Raw genomic sequence first — 18988 nt, forward strand, 5'->3', positions numbered from 1 at the left:
GTTTTATGTTTCATCATTTATCGCAGAGTTTACATGCAGTCTCTCCCCAAATTAAAATGCAAATAATTATAACAATAATATCAAGGGGTTAGAATATTTTATCTTATCACAGCCCCTATGAGACACGTTTAACTGGCATACTCCATCAGCCCACCCTCCCCCAGACAAACAAACAAACAAACAAACAAACAAAAATAACCGTTTATGGCTCTCTTTAAAAACCCCATGTAAACAGAAAGGCGATGGGTACACGTAACTTTGTGCCCATAGAGTCTGGTGATAAAGGTTAATCTAAACCCCTAAAATAACAACTGTAGGCTAATAGTAACAAGAATTAAGACACTTTATTGTTATTGTTTTCAACAATATAACATATTACGTTTTTACATTCCGGTAAAGTTTTCTTTCTTTCTTCCTTCTTTTCTTCTGTTCTTTCTTTTTATCAATTTTTTATCCCCAGCCCTGCAGCAAAACAAGCCATCTCAAAAAACTACTACTTTTACTTACTTTTTCCAAATTATATTTTCCTCAAGCGAATTAACGGGGGGGAAAAGTTCGGTAGGGTCCTGTTTAAGTATATTTGGAAAGTTCTTAAGTGCTCTGCTCTGAACTCTTGATTCTAGAAAATCCCCGAAACAAGGGCTCGTTCAGTTTGGGGATAAGAGGAGGTGTTGCGCTCACTGGCAGGTTTTCCTCTCTCCACTTGTTGAAAAAGATTTTAAAGGTTGAATATGAGACTAAATGATTTGTTACGGTGGCTGTTTTCGCAGTGTTCCAGTCTGTCTGCCTTGCACCGTGCCGCAAGTGCTTGAAGCTTAACTCACACCACCTCGTAAATTATTTTCCCCAAAAAATGGCGCTCCATTCAGTGACGGCTTTTAAGAGCCGAGGTCCACTAGATTAGAAGACATAGGGTTCAGTATGGTGTCATGATGCAATGAGTGGTGATGGTGCATCGAGTCTGGGCCGCTGGGTACCGGGATTGCGCTGGGTCCCGGCGGGGGCGCAAGGCCATGCAGGGACGGTAAACCGGGGTTTGCGCCGAGGAGCTGAGCCGGACTCGGAGACGTATGATCCGGAGTCCCAGAAGGTGTTTTATCGTCGTCCGAGCTCCCCAAAATAGTTTTATTTCCATTAATAGAAGAAGTCAATGGGTTGTGACTGTTGCCGTTGGAGTTCTCGTTGTTTTCTCTGCGAACAGAAACCAAAGTCACACATCAGTTTGGTACAAATGCGGAATTACAGCACATCTGCGAAAAAGTGCATAACAACCAGGAAGATTTAGGTGAACTGAAATTTTCATATCTCGGAGTAAAACCTACAGGAACAAAGACACCAGCTAATTGTAGCTTAACATGTTTAAGATTGCATTAAAAATATGAACATGAACACACACTTGAATTAAAGTGGCACACACAATTCTGTTGTGTTTACTAGAATATTTATTGGGTTGTGACACTTTTACAACAGCCATAATAATCTCATTAATGTATCAGTTCTTAGTCTGGTTATTTATTAATGTTCACACGAGAATACGTTGAGGCACGTGTGCCCAGATGCAATCACTTAGCCAGCAAAAATAATTAGAGGGTCAATTCACTACAGAAGCGCTATATTAAATATCAGTAGTAGAGAGTGACTGGAAGATAATAAATCCATCTGACTACTGAACTTGCATGAAACTTTTAGAGCAAGTTAATTTAACCATAGTGACCCGTGGAGAAGCTCAACCTGAGGAAGTCCTCGGCCACTCGAGGAGAGCTTGTCCACAGCTCTAAATAAATGACAGGCCTAATCATTCTGAAACGCGTGCGTACTGCGTATGGCATAGTTCATAGGTTTGCTGTGAGGCTTTTCTCAGTGGGAAGACATGATTTACGTGGAGCTTTCAGCCCAAATTAGTGGCCAGGGGGTGAAAGAAGACACCGACCCAGTGAACACCTGACAAAAACACATCTCCCGCACCTCTCTACATGCCTGGCTGTATAATTTCCAAACTCTGAAATGTGCAAACGACTCATAATGAAATGTCAGCCTGGCTGATATGAAGACCAGACAACAAGCCACATCAATTACACCGCAAAACATCTTTCATACGTGTTCTGATATGTTTCCTTGCATATACCATGTGTTCATCCAGTGTCTGTGATTCACAGTAGTCTGCATATATTTCTTCTCTGATCTTAACGTGAAAGTCAAGTTTCATGTTATAATCAGTGTGGTTACTAAAACATAAAAGTGGGGTAAAAGCAACTTTTATAACCTTGTAATTTACCTGACAACACGTCTTTCATTTCGTGCGTTTCAACTTTTAATAGGGGCTTATACAGTTATCACAGAAATACACACAGTGTAACTTTAATTTGTGGCGATTGAATAAGATCTGAGAATATGTCCATGCTATCTACGTTAAATAAATTTCCAGATGTAGGTCAGAAATTTATTTTTGCATACAGAGTCAGCAGTGGCAGTCCGTGACTCAGCAACAGTTTGGAACTACCTCCTATGTTTTGCTTGATGTGACAATGATAAAAAAAAAATAATAATAATCTAATCTGAGATTAGCGTCTGTTTTAAGAAGTAAATATACTCCTACCTTTCCTTTGCCTCAGCCGCTCGATCTCTCTGCCGTCGGTTTTTGAACCAGTTGCTGACTTGCGTGGTCGTGAGTCCCGTGGCCTCGGCCAGCTCTCTTTTCTCCCGTGGGGATGGATAAGGGTTGTGGGTGTACCACTCTCGGAGGATACTCCTGCTCTTCTCTTTGAAGCAATAGCTCGTCTCCTCTCCGTCCCAGATAGAGCGGGGCAGGGGGAACTTTCTCCGGACGCGGTACTTCCCTACGGCGCCGAGCGGACGGCCTCTCAGCTTCTCTGCCTCGATGTAGTGCGCTTTGAGCCACAGCTGTTGCAGCTTCGGGTGGTTGTGCGGCGAAAACTGGTGGCTCTCCAGGATCTTGTAGAGCTCTCGGAAGTTCCCCCGATGAAAAGCAACTACGGCTTTCGCTTTGAGAACACTCTCATTTTTGTGGAGGTGCTCGCACGCCGGGAGGGACCACAGAAAGCGCCCAAGACGCTCGATGTTCCCCCCTTGCTGGAGGACTTCGCAGACACAAGCCACTTGTTCTTGCGTAAAACCAAACGTCGGAAGCATGGACATGGCGACAAGTAAACCAATACAGATTATATTGTACCTTACTTCCACGTCTCTCCTCTCAGTGTCTCGTTAAATCAAAACGCATTAAGTCCATAAGCGTCAAAAAGTCCCCAAAAGAGTTACCTAAAACGTAAAAGTGCCCAAGGTTAGGCAAAGTCCAACTGCGTATTATGGAATAAGCTCAAGTCCGTTCAGCCATGCGAAACCCCAGGCGACTATTCTCCATAAAGTTGCTAAGAAAGAAAGTTGCTACTCCTTCCACCGTCCTCCACCTTTTCTATGCCGTTTCAACATAAACTACTCCCGGAGACCGGGCTCGCTGGCTCGTTTTAATAATATTATTCTAAGCTGGCAAGACAAGCGATTATATGAACTCTGATTGGTCGGTTATCTGACCCACGGATGGTGAGGATAAGACAATAGCCTTAGTCAAATTATTTGCCATGGTTACGCTGTCACTCAAAGTAACCCGATATGCTTTGAGGTGGCTCCCTGGCAAAATCAACCTGATTGTTCCCTTCACGACCAGCCCGCCTACCAATAGAAGAATTGCTCAGATTTTTCCTTCTAAAACACTTTTTTCTTCCCCTTCACGTTGACAGACACCTCAGGCAGCCAAAGAGCGTAAAGCTGTGAGGAGCGTGGATGAGAAGAGCGGCGTTGATCCCACAGCCCGGGGAAGGATGGCGCCAGAGTGCACGGAGCCTGCTGCAGTTTGTCTTCATGTCCCTGGCAGCTCTCACAAATCAATCAAGATCTCCTTAATGCTTGGAACTTTAAAGTTAGTGTCTTCATTATTCCAAAGACGTGAAATAACTGTCAACAAGTGACAGATTGTTAGACGGGTTTGAAAAAAAAATGCTGCCACTTTTTTATAAAGTATATTTTTCTTCGAGTAAACGAAAAAATATAAATATGACCAAAAGTGAGTCAGACTATTTCTGCTTCCGAGGACTGAAACGAGACTTAAACTCTAAGGTGCTGATGTGGGAGTGCAGTGAACCATCACCCGATTTGTTAATTATAATATTCACAAACCGGTATTCTATAGAGAGGTATTTAAAATAACAAAAAGACGTTAGAATAAAGTTTAAAAAGTTATTTGTTAAACAAGTAGACTTTGTCATACTCTCAAATACGTCGTATCAGTTTTAGACCTAAATAAACGTGAAATTTCTATATTAATAGCAACTAAAGAAATCTTTTAATTGTTTTGCGAAGTATGTGTTGAGCTGAACTGGATTATGCATGTGATGACAAAGATTATGAATATCTAAATGAGTGGCGAGGAAGCAGCTGCAGGAGCGCACAGATTGGCAAACAATCTCAAGGTGTGCAGCCGCTTCATGGGGAAATAAGGTGGTCGTGTGCGCAGTGGAGTGTGCGGGACAAAGAGCGGAGAAGAAGGAAAGTCTGGCAGGCGACATCGAAGAAGAAAAACGGCTTCAATCAGCACACCGGTGAGACAAATATTTTCGTCCGTATTTCAGTCATCTGACTCACGAGGTTTAGCGCATCAGCGAGTAAATTATCTCAAGGACTGACATATGAGATCTGAAGACAAGACCTAAGTAATCATTTTAATATGACGATTACATTTTTTTTTGAGAGTATGGCTGTAAGGAGGGGAGCTTATGTGAAAGTGAAAGGTGTTTAAGGGTAAAAGGAGAGGAGGCTTTATAGTTAACTGAGGAGAAGTGAGTGATGTGAGGTACTTGTTGAAATGGTAGGGCGACCTAAAAGAAACCGGGAGCAGCCCGATGTGCGCAAAAACTCAGGTTTGTAGTTGGACTCAGGTACACGAGGGAATGCGTGCGTGTTACTGACTGCTGAACCAAAGATTGACCAGCTGGTAGATTTCTATCGCCTCACCATGGGACCGCTTCATTAGAGATACGATTGTCAAGTACACCCACACTCGGTGTCACATCACTTCACACACACACACACACACACACACACACACACACACACACACACACACACACACACACACACACACACACACACACACACACACCATCATCATCCTCATGTCCTCATCATATATTGTCAGTGTAGAACTAAAAAGCTCGGAGGAGAGATTATTATTATTATTATTATTATTATTATTATTATTATTATTATTATTATTATTATTATTATTATTATTATTATATGTTGTTGTTAATATGATTTAATAGGAGCAGTTTCGTCATAGGCTTACTTGAATTTTAGAATTTTGGAAAGGTTGCAAATAAATTACAGCAGCTACCTTAAATCGCAGGCATGTAAAATTAAAATGGTATTGTCGGTCGAAATCATTTAAGTAAGTTACCCAATCCACAGTCCACCATCCATCCAATCCATTGTCAATATTTCTCGCTAAGGCAGTGAGGCATCGCAGTCGCTGCTGTTTTTCTGTTATTTTCTCTCTTTTTTAAAATTAAATTAATAAATTATTAAATTAATAGTGTAATTGTGAAATTGGTTCATCACCACAGACGAAGGCTCCTGTAAGAGAAACCTCATTCCTGTTTCCGCCCTGTGTCCTCCCTCAGTATAATAAATTGACTTTGGTTTCGCCTGAAGCCCAGTTCTCAGAGTATTACGGCATTAGGCTGACTGACGGTAATCGTCAGGGGACCGGCACCGACCTGGCTCGCCTGGATAGTGAGAAAATTAAAAGGGCAATTTAAACTTATAATAATAATAATAATAATAATAATAATAATAATAATAATAATAATAATAATAAGATAAGATAAGATAAGATAAGATAAGATACGATAAGATAAGATACGATAAGATAAGATAAAACTTTATTAATCCCTCGGGTGGGTTCCTCTGGGAAATTCGGTTTCCAAAAGCACAGCACCGATAATAATAATAATAATAATAATAATAATAGTTTACATATATTATATTTAAATTATAATTATATTTATATATATATTTTAACTTCACCCTGCGCTTGCACTTTTAATTCAGACTATTAATAAAAATCATTGTGAGGCCTGTAAACAAAATTTGACTGATATGAAATTTTAAACCGATTTCAGATAAAGCTTATCATCTCAACTCATCTAACGCAAACACCCAAATGCCCCGTAATCGAGTTTGATGATCGAGGTTCTCCCAGTGGCGAATGTGCTGCTGCGATTACACCGGCAGCAATCCAAAGAAGTTACTCTGTACACTCAAATATTTGTGATGAGGCTAAATAATTTGTTCGCTTGTCCTTACAGACTGATGATGCTCCCTATTGAACTCTTTTTATTTTCTCTTTCTCTCGCTTTTTTTTTTTTTTTTTTGCTCAAATGTCTTGATCTCAGCTTAAACTTCAGCACTGAAGATTTAACGAGAATAAGGTCTGAGGCTACATGTGAGCACCTGTTCAGTTCAGTTCATCATAAGTCTTTGTGTTACTCTCATATGATCATACCTTCTTACAGGTATTCAGTCTAATTTCCCATCTCTGTCAAAATAAGTTTACATGGTATCAGATCTTTGACATAAAATTCTTTCAGATAATCTAACTGTCCCACTTGTGTTTTTGACATGCTCCTGCTCACACTGATATTTGTTATTTTTGAAAATGCCTGTTACATCTTATTCACTGTGCATTTGATAGGTTAACGATTAGAAATGTCCATAGCCAAATCAGAGTAGAGTTAAACAAGCACTGACAATATGACTGCATATACAAAGTATCTTCATCGCAGTGGGATTGGCCAGGTCAGATCTGTGTCTATATATTGGCAGTGACAGGGGTCCAATGTCTGGCTCTTGACAGTGTTTGTAAACCACTTGTTTCCAGGGATCAGTTTGATCAGAAGGATCTGTTTCTGAAATGGTAATTATTACAGCTGCTGATGAATAGAGATCATGTTTCTCCTAATAGCCAACCCCCTATTTTCACAGCCTCCCACTGCTCACCTCAGCCACTCTCCACCACGACCTCCTCTAATTGAGCTGATTATTGCAAGATGTATGCATGTGTGTGTGTGCGTGTGTTGTATAGACTGTGTTAACGTATACAGGAATAGGATGTGGCTTGGATTGGGTAAGACTGCTGCTGAATACACTGACCTGAGACAAGCACAACACAAGCTTGATAAGTATCAGTTTTTTGGGAAAGACATCCAAATGTTAGATAGAGGGAAAGAAATTATTAAAGCCAGAACCTCTGTGTCTATACTGGTTAAGGGGATGTGAATGAGGGCCTATCCAATAATTGGTTGTTTACATCTATCTTGTTACCCTAGAGGCTAGGGCTATCCTATAGCACAAGGAGGAGATTTCACTAAACCACACATGCAAGCAACAAGGAGGGGGTCGTCATTGAGGGGCGGGGCAGAGAGGGGTGGCTGAATTTGCTTGTGTGGGGTTCCTGTGTTCATCTCATGAAAGGCTCTGACCGGTTGGCAGGTTCATCAGATTGGACGGTTTACATTTCAGGCCCTCCCTGCACTATACGGGCCTGGCAATTTAAATGGCAGTTAAAAGGTGAGTCAAGCATCACCTTCAGTTGATATTCATCACAGAGTGCACACACACATAGCAGCATAAACAAAATCAGATAGGAAAGATTTTCTCAAGCACCTTCTTTTTTTACTTGAAGCGCAAGCTATAGTAGGCCTCTATGAATTTATTATGACAGCAGTATAAATAACTATAAATGTTAACTAAAAGCAAAAGATTCGGTCTTAATTATTTTGCTTTGTTTAGGTTGTAAAAGCTTTTGAGACATCAAGGTATTATTGTAATCAACCATGGGCTAAAAAATGCTTTGAGTATTCAACAAGTCTGCCATATTGTCAATTGATTACCTTCCTGGATCTCACATAAAATAATCAAGAGGTCGTACTCGACCAAGATAGTTCGTGAAAAACAAAACAAAACAAAACAAAACAAAACAAAACAAAACAAAAATTCCTACAATTAAAATCATTCTGTGCCTCATACAGTTTGATGTACCATATTAATCACCTAACACCCCACTGTCCCCTCACCACCACCACACTGCTCTGTAACATGCCTATACCAAAACTGGAGCTGGTCTGAATACTGGAGCAAATCGCTACAAGTGTGTGTTTTTCTGCAAAGCTGGTTAACAGAGTTTGTATATATGCATCTGTTTTGTGTGTGTCTGTGTGTGAGAGAAAGAGAGTTGGTTGCTGCTGAAAGTAATTTATTCGATCAATCACTCCATTTGATTCCTGTTTATTTTCAGGAGTTGCATGGTCACTTCAGCCACACACTGAGCTCTTTATGCACTGCCAAGGCTTTTCCCCTCAACCAATAAGACTGTATTTGGCTATAATTTGGAGAGGAGAGCGGTTCCAGCACTTCTCAGATATTTCATGGTTCCCTGCCTTTATGGTGAAATCCCCTCAGATCTGTTTCTTGTCAAACTGGCAGTGTGCAGACATGCAGGTATACCAGCTTCATACATACACTGATTTATATCAGCGCTGTGGGCTTGTTTTAAATGACTGCAAACACGCTCCTGTGTGGAACTAATAGTTATCATCATACATAATTTGGAAAATAGGGCAAAGTATGCAGCCTCGTCTTTTAAAGGCATTACTATGAAGTAAGGATTTTATTTCTTTTCTTGTTTTTATTTTGCCTACATTGGATAAGACTAATAAAAAAGCCTTTTTAGAGTAAACTTTTTGTTTAATCTTAAAACCTACAGTTGATATGAACTTTCATGCATAGTTGGTGCATCTTGTGATGCTGGTTGTTAACAATAAATTGCAAACCTAGCAAGAAATTAACTCGCTCCTTTGCAGTATTTTGTTACACCAAGCAACTAAGAAACCACCATGGGACCAATATGTAGGATCAGATAAACTTTGGTCTGCTCTGCATCAAAGTAGACAGAATGCTGGGCGGTATAATTGGATCATGATAACCAAATGCTTCTGATCATGTAATATTTGCAGCAGAACACAAATACCTCTTTTGCCAAGAAATAGGAGGGAAGATTTTGCTCCACCCCTAAAATAAATATAAAGGGGACTTGAATGTGATACCACAAATGTTATTTCAGTGTGAATAAGGTCAGAGCTTATTTTGGAAACTGGAAGCAGTAACACACAAAACAACATTTCAAATTACCCACAGAAATCTCTATAGCTCTCTGCAGGTTTTACAGTCCTGTCTGCTTGTTAAGTCTTTCAGTAAAGATAGCTTGGATGGCCAGGTTTCTATTTTTGTTCAAGAAAATATGTGAATTCATAAACTGAGTTTTCTCTTTGGGTTGAACCTGGGAGACTGTAAGATTCCTGTGTGAATCTTTGAGTTCTTACAATTGTATTTAAGCTTTCTACTTATGGCGAAAGTCTGCAGAATTTCCTTAATGTTTTTTCCTCATGCAACATTCTTCCTTTTTTTACAGTGCTGGAACTCGTATGTCAGGAAAGAATTTATTAAAAGCAACTGGAGTAATTAGCAATGTGCTAATGCTTGAATTTGTATCCATTCCTGTATGTAGGGTTTTTTACAGCACTTCGTGGTTTTAGTTGAAACACAAGGCCTGACCCCATGTCACTGGCCATATGGGCAGTAAATACTTCCATGATAGAGTCAGTGGTTGTACTGATACTGTACCAGAGAGAAATGTCTTGTTATATCACGCCACACTGTGTATTTTATTGCATGGAGATGACAGACAATGACTTTTTAATGTGATTGGTGCTTTGTTTAACTGTGTTCTGATACACTGGCTTGAAAAGTTTACTTATTTTATTTTTTCTACAAACCTCAGTTGCATTTGCGCTTAGATACTAAATGCTAATGCCAGCATTGCAACATTCTCGAAGAAGCAAATCCATCATTGTCTTGTTTAGCAGGATTAATGCTAATAATCGTATACAATCTGGTGCCACTCAATAGCCCATAATTTTCACAGTTCGTATTTTAACATTTGTTGTGGGAAATGCACAACTTGAGGATAAATTTCATTTCAAAAAGTACTTAATTTCATTGAGATTTCAAATAAGTCACAAAAAACACAAGTGCTGGGTTACCTAAAATGAATGGGGCTATTTTTAAGGTCCTTAGCCACACCTGTTCATTTCCTTCTAAAGATTCGAAAGATAAGCAAAGTCAATAGGACTTATCCTCTGGGCACAGTAAATCTGCCAAGTTTCATGGAAATCTATCCAGTATACCTTGAGACTTTTATCTCTACATACCAAATCTGTAAGAGACAGACAGAGAAATACCTAAAGTCAAGTCAGTTTCACCTTCTCGACACCATGGATAGCTGTAACAAATGAAAAAAAGTTGGCAATTCAGTGACTGAGATATTTCATTTTGAACCAAAGTGATGTACTAAATAACCATAACAACATTCCCAAGAGCAATGCTGTAACCATGGATAATGATAATAAGAATGCAAACATGCACAAAGAAAGATAAATTCTCTCAGACATCTGGTTGTTGTTTTCACAAAACACAAACCTCATTTGGGGACTTATTCATGGTGTCATCACTGGTCAGATCACCCCAGAAAGAGAAGCGTATCCTTTGGATAACATTGTGGTGCTGTTGCCTTGTCTTTGCAGTGTAGTTTTTTTTTATCTTTTTTTCATGCATTCAGTAAATCTGAATCCTTCAAAAGAGCCCATTAAATGTGTCTACTTTCATCATCTAAATGACTTCTCGGACTATGATTCAAGCCATCCATCAAACCTTTTGTTGCATTCTGCTCACTATTGAGGATAACATGAGATATTGTGGAGATGAAGGCAAGTGTTTACTTTGTAAATAGAAGTGTGCACAGTGTGCCACTCATTTGTTTTTATATGGAAGCATTAGATTTCGTGATAGCTTTTTAATCCTGCCTGCGGGGTACATTAAATGCCTGCAAACCTTCGTCCAGGAAACTAACAATTATACTCAATCGGAGCATATGGAAACCGCAGCTATTCAAAAAAAAAAGAAAGAAAAGAAAAGATGGGGCCTAAGCTGAGGAACTGCCTCATACATCATTACACAATATTGCTTATAGTGTTCCTGTTTATGCCCCTAATTCGACGTCTTACTTTCTAAAACTTTAGTTCAAATTAAATCTGGATTTGCACAGCTGTAACATTATTAGATTTCTCAGTTCAAAAATGTCTCTTGAATCGGTGCATACAATATAGGTACTAAAAGCAAAGACTTATATTCTGAATTATCTTCATATGTATTTTCTCTCTGGACCATAAACTTTTCAGCTCCTTTAAGTCTACAATCTGCTAAAGATGTTTTTAATGGCATTTGCAATTCTTCAAAAATCACAGTCTTAGAATATTGTACTGTGTTTAGGGGCTATAGCTGTGTGGGACTAGATCAGATTTAAGCCATTTCTTTACATAATCTTTTGACTTAAATGTTCATTTGCAAATATATATTTCTAAACATACAGTTTTACATTCCCTGTATTATCTGCAGCCTTAGCAAAATTACGGCTAGATGAAGATCTTCCTGTTCTTCCTGTTCTGTGTTTTGAGGCCAATGTCACTGTGACCTTCTCACCCTGATTTCTATATAGTAGCCACACCTCATACTTCCTGGATGAAAAAACAACAAAGCAGTAAATACAGCGCGGCGGCCGAGCAGCAGGCTGAGTTCACTCAGACGCTCACTACTCGCTAACTGAATCTGACCCCAACTGCCACTCACACAAAACTTATTTAAGTATCTTGTTCTTTAGTGATTTCTCGGAGGTGAGGGAACTGCCCGCTGAACTGAGAGTTTATTTTGTGGGTCAACTCTTTTCGCCACCATAAGCCACTGCAGTATGTTTAGATTTGCCCCAAAATCAAACTTTAGGTAAATTCTTCCGTAGCTCAGAGGAGAAAAGAGGCCATTACTGTATTTGAGTTTGCTATACACCAACCTACTGTGAAGCTATTTAGGATTTCATGATCAGGTTGCTTATTCTTATTACTAATGGTTTCCATATATTAGTCAATACAGTAGAGCTCATGACTTAAGTACACGTACGACTAAGTTGCCATTAGTGGATCTGCACGTTTTTTTCATCGAGTGTATTATTCTCTGACGTGCCTCTACAGACCACCCCGATAAAGAGCGAGACGAGCAGATAATGATACAGAACACGAGCTACGACGTATATCAGCTCTGGAGGTCCGTTCTAGTGAAGATGCGGCTGCTGGACGGTGAAGGGATGATGAGCTTTCACATAAGCAAGAGGGGGATTACTGTCAATTGCTCCTAAATTGCAATAATACCCGCTGCGGGGCCACCCACGCATGTGCTGAGAGACAAGTGATAAATTGCTACATATGTCCATTCCACAGTGGCAACTACTGATACCAGCACACTGCCCTCAACAATCTCCATTCCTTAATGCTGCCTGTCGTACGGAAACAAGCTTTTACTGTAAGAGGTATTAAAAATCTAAAATTTAAACTTGGTTATGCGGGTTCAAAATAGTGGGCTGTCTCGTTTCCTTAATATGTATGGCAGGCTAAATATTTTTGTGAAAATCATAAAAATATCTCTAAATAATTAAGATCTGAGAAGTAGTTGAAAGTGCGCCTTTTACATTCACCTTAAAAATCCAGTTAAAGTTTAAACAGGATATATAAACAGCACAGGACCCCATTTTAAAGAATTCCTCCACATAAGGAAATTCTTTGCCGCTCAAGATAAACATGGCCTATCGTGTTTTGAAACTAAAACCTTCTGTGTGTTCTCATGAAGGAATAAATGGTAATTATTTCAGATCAAATCATTCCTCTGCCAAAGAGCCAAGCAGATGGCTAATCCAGTCTCAATATCTAATCAGAGCAGTCATCCTAATGACAGTATAATTTCATAAGAGGCCTTTGTCTCAGAATATTCAGGAGCAGCATGGGGAGATCGGAGATATTCATCATCAGCACAGATTGGAAACAGGCTCTAATAAATGACACATTTGCTTCCTGCCTGTCTGTGTAAGAGGAATGGTAGAATGCAGTGAATGTGGTACAGTGGGCTTGATTGTGTTGGTGTGTGTGTGGAGAGGCGGTGGCATCGTTGGAGTGTGTGGGTGGTGGACAGCTGCTGCACGGCTCTCCGTGTGCTTTTCTGAATATGCACGTGTATGTGTGATATGTGTACTGGTGTGTGTGCGTGGATGTAAAGGATGTGTGTGTCTGCCTGTGTTGTGTGTGTCCTTCAGAGTTTGGTTTAACTAATAGACGAGGCATTAATGTAGAATTTACACCTTGAGGTCAGGGCAGCAAAAACCTAATGAGTGCATGCCATGCAGCTGGTGTCTCAAACGTGTGCGTCTTTTCTTGCAGTTGTGTTTTAGTGCACTTTGATCATTTTCACATTTGTTTTTCTAGAGCAACAATGATGAATGTCTAATTCAAGCAAAAAAAAAGGAATAAAGAGAAATGACAGCTATAAAATCACATGTGGCAGTAAAATCCAGTCCTGTTCCCGAGTGTGCATCGCATGGAGACATCCACCTGTGAAAAGACATATTATTTACAGCACAGCGGGAAGTCACAGCAGCCCAGCATGGACAGATAAAAAATATATACACGCATGAAGGCAGGATATTCTTTTAGCCAGCTCAATGCTCTGTGCTGTTTATCATGTCGAGTCTCAGCTCGATATTTCCGGCAAACTGCATGAAGCCTGACGTTGTGCTTCTACCTGGGGAAGGAGTGTCCTGGGGTCAGGAAGCGATTGCGACACACACACTCACACAAACACTTGTACACAAACACTGATACACAGTGAACTGGGGCCTGACTTCCTTACTCGTTCGCGCGTTATAGACGAGCAGACGTTAAATTCATTCACCTCCACACGCACACACAAGCACAGATGCGAGCTCCAGGTTTGCATTAGGATGACAGAGGGTGGAGGCGGAGTCATATTTACATCAGCCAGTGTAATATTATCAATAAAAGCCAAGAGGACAGCAGCTTGCCATAACTCACTTAGGCAGGGAGTAACACAGCTGCTCAGAGTTCATCTTCCTCTGACTCAACAGAGGGGATGAAAAGTTACAGCGGTGACAAAGAAGCAGTGGGGAAGGAAAAAGCAACGACACAGAAAGGATAGATTAAGAGAGTGTGTGATACTAATTTACAGACTGATATCCAACCTAAAGCTATTTTACCAAGTTGGAAAATAATAATAACTAATTGATTTGTGTGTACTGTTATTAGTTCAGGAAAAATGAAAGGCCTACAAATGCCTTGTTTTCGCTAAACGCTGATTTAAAAACATAATAAAACAGACAAAAATAAACAAGAGGAAATCAGAGCTATAAAACGATCTGTTGTAGGTGATCAACTGATTGTCAGTCTAAGTCCAGACTAACCTTGCAATCAACTTTTTCCACTTTTGGTTTCAATCTTTGGTGATGTAGTTCATGGCTACATTATTATGCCATATTGTTGCTCAGCACAAGTTACTTGTCCAAATAATTTCACACATTGCTGTGAGAATACTGTAGCAAACATACATCATGCAGTTTGGAGCACAGGTGATTCCACTAAACATTAGTTTGATCACATATCGTATTTGCCATAAACATAACAATATGTAAGGATTTCACACACACTATATCACCCAATCATCCATCTAATTTAAAAGGGTGTTCATTTTAAAGCTTGTCAAAAAACATCTGATTGCATGAAGAAACTGATTTTTTAAGTCAAGGACTGCGGTGAGCTGTTAACTTCAATGCAAGTCAGTATGAGTTCACTCTCATGCATGCTGCTAACTTTTTTTCTTTCTTTTTTATGTGAAATTAGGTGTCACGTCTCATTTTGGAAAGCTGCTCCTCAAAAACTTCATCACTGGCCTCCTAAGATCCACTGCGGACGCTGGCTGACCTCAGCGAGTGACCTCTCCAATCATAGATCAAAGCCGTCTGCTTCCCAGCTAGTCGGGTTAATCAGAGGACCACCCTGAAGAGCCAATCAGGTAACATCTTACTGGACTTTAAGGAATTATGCTGCATTTGACAGGCATACGTACATTTCCTTCAGTGATGTACTGGAGCACATGTTTGAGGTTTATAGGTTTTTTTCTAAGCATGTCAGTGAATCTGTTTTGGGGATCAAGTGCTTTGTTTTCAATTACATCAGTCATAAGTCCTTTTAATTTGCTTACATTAGGCTTTGAAAGACAAGGGCATGCACACAAAAGAAGAGTATGTGACCCAACTGTAGCAGAAGAAAAATAATTAGAGGCTCATACATAAAGTAAATAACTCTAGAGGGCTAAAGCCTCATATTGTAAAATCACAAATTGCTTTTTGTTTTACTACTTAGAGTAGTTTCAACAACATTATTGAAATACAAATCTGTTTGTAATACAAATACAGTCTGAAAATAATGTCCAAGAACAAATATTCCAGTCAAAATGGAGCCCGAATAGTGTGAGTGAAATGTGTGTAAGTGTCCATGCAAGTGGTTGTGTGTGTTGTGATGCTAAGAATGGAGCACTTGTATCACTTGCCCCTGTTTCAGGGGAAGTGACATGAGATACTTAAAGACCAAAATTGCCTCACTTAGCCAAACAAACTGGCTCTCCTGACACACACACACACACACACACACACACACACACACACACACACACACACACACACACACACACACACACACACACACACACACACACACACACCAACACAATCTTACATGCACACACACATCTAGAGCTCTCTAATGGCCAATAAACTCAGGATGTTCGTTCCTCCTCTCAGGCTCACAAAAACGAACAGCAAAATTATGAGAGTAAACGGATTCCACTGTAGCTCTGCCTAATGACCACACACACACAAAAAAACGTACACACAGTTTGTGTGTGTGTGCGTGGGTCAGTGAAGGCTGAGGCAGATAGGATGTACATAATAACCCTAACATGGCTTTTATAAGCCTTCAGCTCTTTTGAAACGACCTCGACTGGGAGAGAACCCAGGCCTGCATATAAAAATACTGAACATACTAGAACATGACTTTGAAGTTCCTTCTGCTTGACATCAACAGAAGAGATACCCATGGACACATGTGTCCAAGCTATTATAGCTAACAGGAATACCTTTTGAGGTAACACTTGATCACAACCTCTGCTTATAAAGTCCAGATAATAGTTAATTGTACTTTAATAAATTTTTATTTTGCTTCTTTTTGAATGATTTTTATTTATATCATTAGTTTATAATGCATGTTTATCTATATCATCAGTTTGTGTAATAAAATAATAATTTATGGATTATAATGTTTTATTACCACAGCTATAACAAATACACTTTACTAGTATCAACATTTTATATTCTCAGTTATGCGTTTTTAATGATCACCACATGTTATTACCATTTAATAGCAAATATTTCATTACTGATCAGCGAGCCAGTTCTCATACCTAGAGCTTCAAATACTGCCAGTACTGCCTGTAATTTAGCGTTGGTTCTGTGACATGGCAATAGCCAGACTAGTGTTATTTCCAGCTGACAGTATTTTTATCCAAATCACAATCTTTTCCTACGCCTAAACAAACGTGGTCTCAAAACCTCATGGAACCTCGAGTAAAAGTAAACAAAAGTGAGGGAAATAAAAAAATAAACAACAATCTACATGTGATTCACCCCAAACTTCTTTTTACAGATGTAAACACAAGTGACAACTTTGTAACATTCTAATAACCAGTTGATAAAATTATTATCACTTCATTATTTGTTAACAGTAACAACTATTAAATACAGTTTAATTATGAATTTAACAATTTAGGAATTAAGGTCATTTCAAAGTGTTTCCATTCAGGCTGGAAGTGATAACGAACGACAAAATGTTAAAGTCTTAAAGAACTCAGAAACTCAAACATCTTACTAAAAGTCATGAAACAGACGATTGTAAATGGCATACCAACACATATCTACCCTACTAAAGTCTGCACATAAATAACAGTATAAATGTTATAGAGAAGTACAAAAAATACACCCATGGAGTTTTGATACTGAGAAACAGACATCACTCCCAAAAATTTACAGGGCATTTCCTTCCTTGTGTTAATACTCCCACCTCTCCTATTTGCAAATTATTGTCCAGTCTCAGCTGGTAAATTCCCTTTACCTCCAAAGGACAACTTTTTTTGCTCTAATCTCACCACAAATTTAAAGAATTCTGTCATTTTATATGGATGGGGAAAACATGGAATGGGTCATACACACTGGAATCGTGTGCATCTCTGTGTGTGCGTGAGTGAGTGTAAGACTGAGACAGAATTCAAGCACCACCCCCCAATACTTCTAATGGTTTCTTTCAGGACCATATGTCCTTTGCGTCAGCACAGCAACAGTACGGCCTCTACAATTACAGTCGGCTTCGGTGTGAAAGACAGACATGTTGTATAATAGGAGGTGGGAGGTGGAAGGTGGAGGGCATTAAGTTATGTGTGTAGAGCAGGAGGGAGCTGCAGAGCATTTTTGAAGAAGCAGATCTCCCTGTATTGCCTTACCATCAATAAATCTTGGAGCTCGCTATAGTGCTGACATAAATTAGCCTCCACCTACCCATCTAAAACCTAACTACTACCTAACCCCCCCCCCCCCCCCCCCAACCACCACCACACACAGGCACACAGACACACAACTAAAACACCACCTCCTACTACACAAACCCTGTTTGAAACTTTCTTGAAGCTTTCTTCTTGCACGCACATGCAAAACTCACAGCAGCAGAGACACCCACGGAGTTTGGGGTAATTAGTAGTATTTCTCGGTGGTGAGTGCATTTCCTCCTCAGGGTCACTGATAGCAAAACGCTTGTTAAACTTTATATTCCCTGATGGGGTGAGAAAGAGTGAAACAGAAGGAGAGTACACTCTCATTAACACAGTCCTCTGTGTGTGTGTGTGTGTGTGTGTGCATGTGTGTGAGTTTGAGCGTGCATCTGCAGCTGTCTGGCTGATGTCTCCATGCTTATAACAGGTCTTATAATGGTGAAAGATACTCATTAAGGTAAATTATCAAAGTCAGATTTCATTAAAGCAACAAGCAAACACAAAATAAATTATTCAAAGGATTTGTCTCAATTCTTAAATATATATATTGATAATTATTTACAAAGTTGTTTGGAAAAATAGATGGGAAAAAGCTATACAATTATTTAAGCCCTATATTTTAATTTTAAACAGTAGAAACACAAAATATTAAATGCTGAAACTGAGAAATGTTTTTCTTTAGAAGGCAAGGATATAATCATTAATTTAATGAACAACCTTTCAAATAGTTGTGCCGGACAACAACAGAAAATATTAGAGAAGTGGAGTCTCTTAAAACGTTGTGGAAGGATTACCACTTTTTGGGAGACTGTAAGAATTCACAAAGTCAACATTCAGATTTTTGTGATTTTATCATTATCAGTAAATATTATCATTAAAGTATTGTTATCCCAGAGAAGACTCTATACAAGCTGAAAACTAATACAGAATGGCTGCATGGCCCTCAGGCACCATTGTATTTGAAACAGACTACAGTGGAAATTATTGCATAGGCTCAGGACCTGTTTTAAAAACCACTGTCAGTGAATACAGTTTATTTCTGCATCTACAAATGTAAGTCAAAACTCTATCATACAAAGACAAAACTAAACTGGTACAAACAAGATCCAGAAACATTGCTGCCTTCTCTGGGCCCAAGCTTATTTTGCATGGACTGAGGCAGAGTGGAAACTGTCCTGTGGTCTTATGAATCAAAATTCTTTTCTAGACACCTCATCCTCCAGACTAACGTGGAGAGAAGAACCATCTGGCTTGTTATTAGCACACAATTTAAAAAGCCAGAATCTGTGATTGTATGAGGGTGCATTAATGCTCA

At 39.4% G+C, this 18988-nt stretch overlaps 1 protein-coding gene and 1 long non-coding RNA gene across 6 annotated transcripts in view; one reads left to right on the forward strand and one right to left on the reverse strand.

The window, feature by feature from the left end:
• Positions 1–329: 329 nt before the first annotated feature.
• On the reverse strand, positions 330–3506 carry six2a (SIX homeobox 2a). The gene is made up of 2 exons (XM_026190185.1): positions 2597–3506; positions 330–1191 (listed from the first exon to the last, which is right to left on the reverse strand). Exons 1-2 carry the CDS (start codon positions 3154–3156, stop codon positions 879–881), a joined length of 873 nt encoding a protein of 290 aa, XP_026045970.1. The 5' UTR covers positions 3157–3506; the 3' UTR covers positions 330–878.
• Positions 3507–3825: 319 nt separating this feature from the next.
• The window catches only part of LOC113034976 (uncharacterized), a 42295-nt gene continuing 27132 nt past the window's right edge, over positions 3826–18988 (forward strand). For 3 of the 5 annotated variants that reach the window (XR_003274268.1, XR_003274267.1, XR_003274266.1), the window contains exons 1-2: positions 4248–4613; positions 14919–15090. This is a non-coding gene — a long non-coding RNA (uncharacterized LOC113034976). Of the gene's footprint in view, positions 3935–4247; positions 4614–7568; positions 7642–14918; positions 15091–18988 lie in introns of those variants that run through there. The other 2 variants (XR_003274270.1, XR_003274269.1) reach the window with 2 other exon arrangements.

Source organism: Astatotilapia calliptera, chromosome 13, assembly GCF_900246225.1.
Source record: "Astatotilapia calliptera chromosome 13, fAstCal1.2, whole genome shotgun sequence".
Taxonomy (NCBI): Eukaryota; Metazoa; Chordata; class Actinopteri; order Cichliformes; family Cichlidae; genus Astatotilapia; species Astatotilapia calliptera.

Coding starts and splice junctions, on each gene's coding strand:
- six2a (XM_026190185.1), bottom strand. CDS start 3,156: ATGTCCATGCTTCCGACGTTTGGTTTTACGCAAGAACAAGTGGCTTGT. Junction 1,192..2,596: donor GCGGCTGAGGCAAAGGAAAG/GTAGGAGTATAT, acceptor TTCTGTTCGCAG/AGAAAACAACGAGAACTCCA.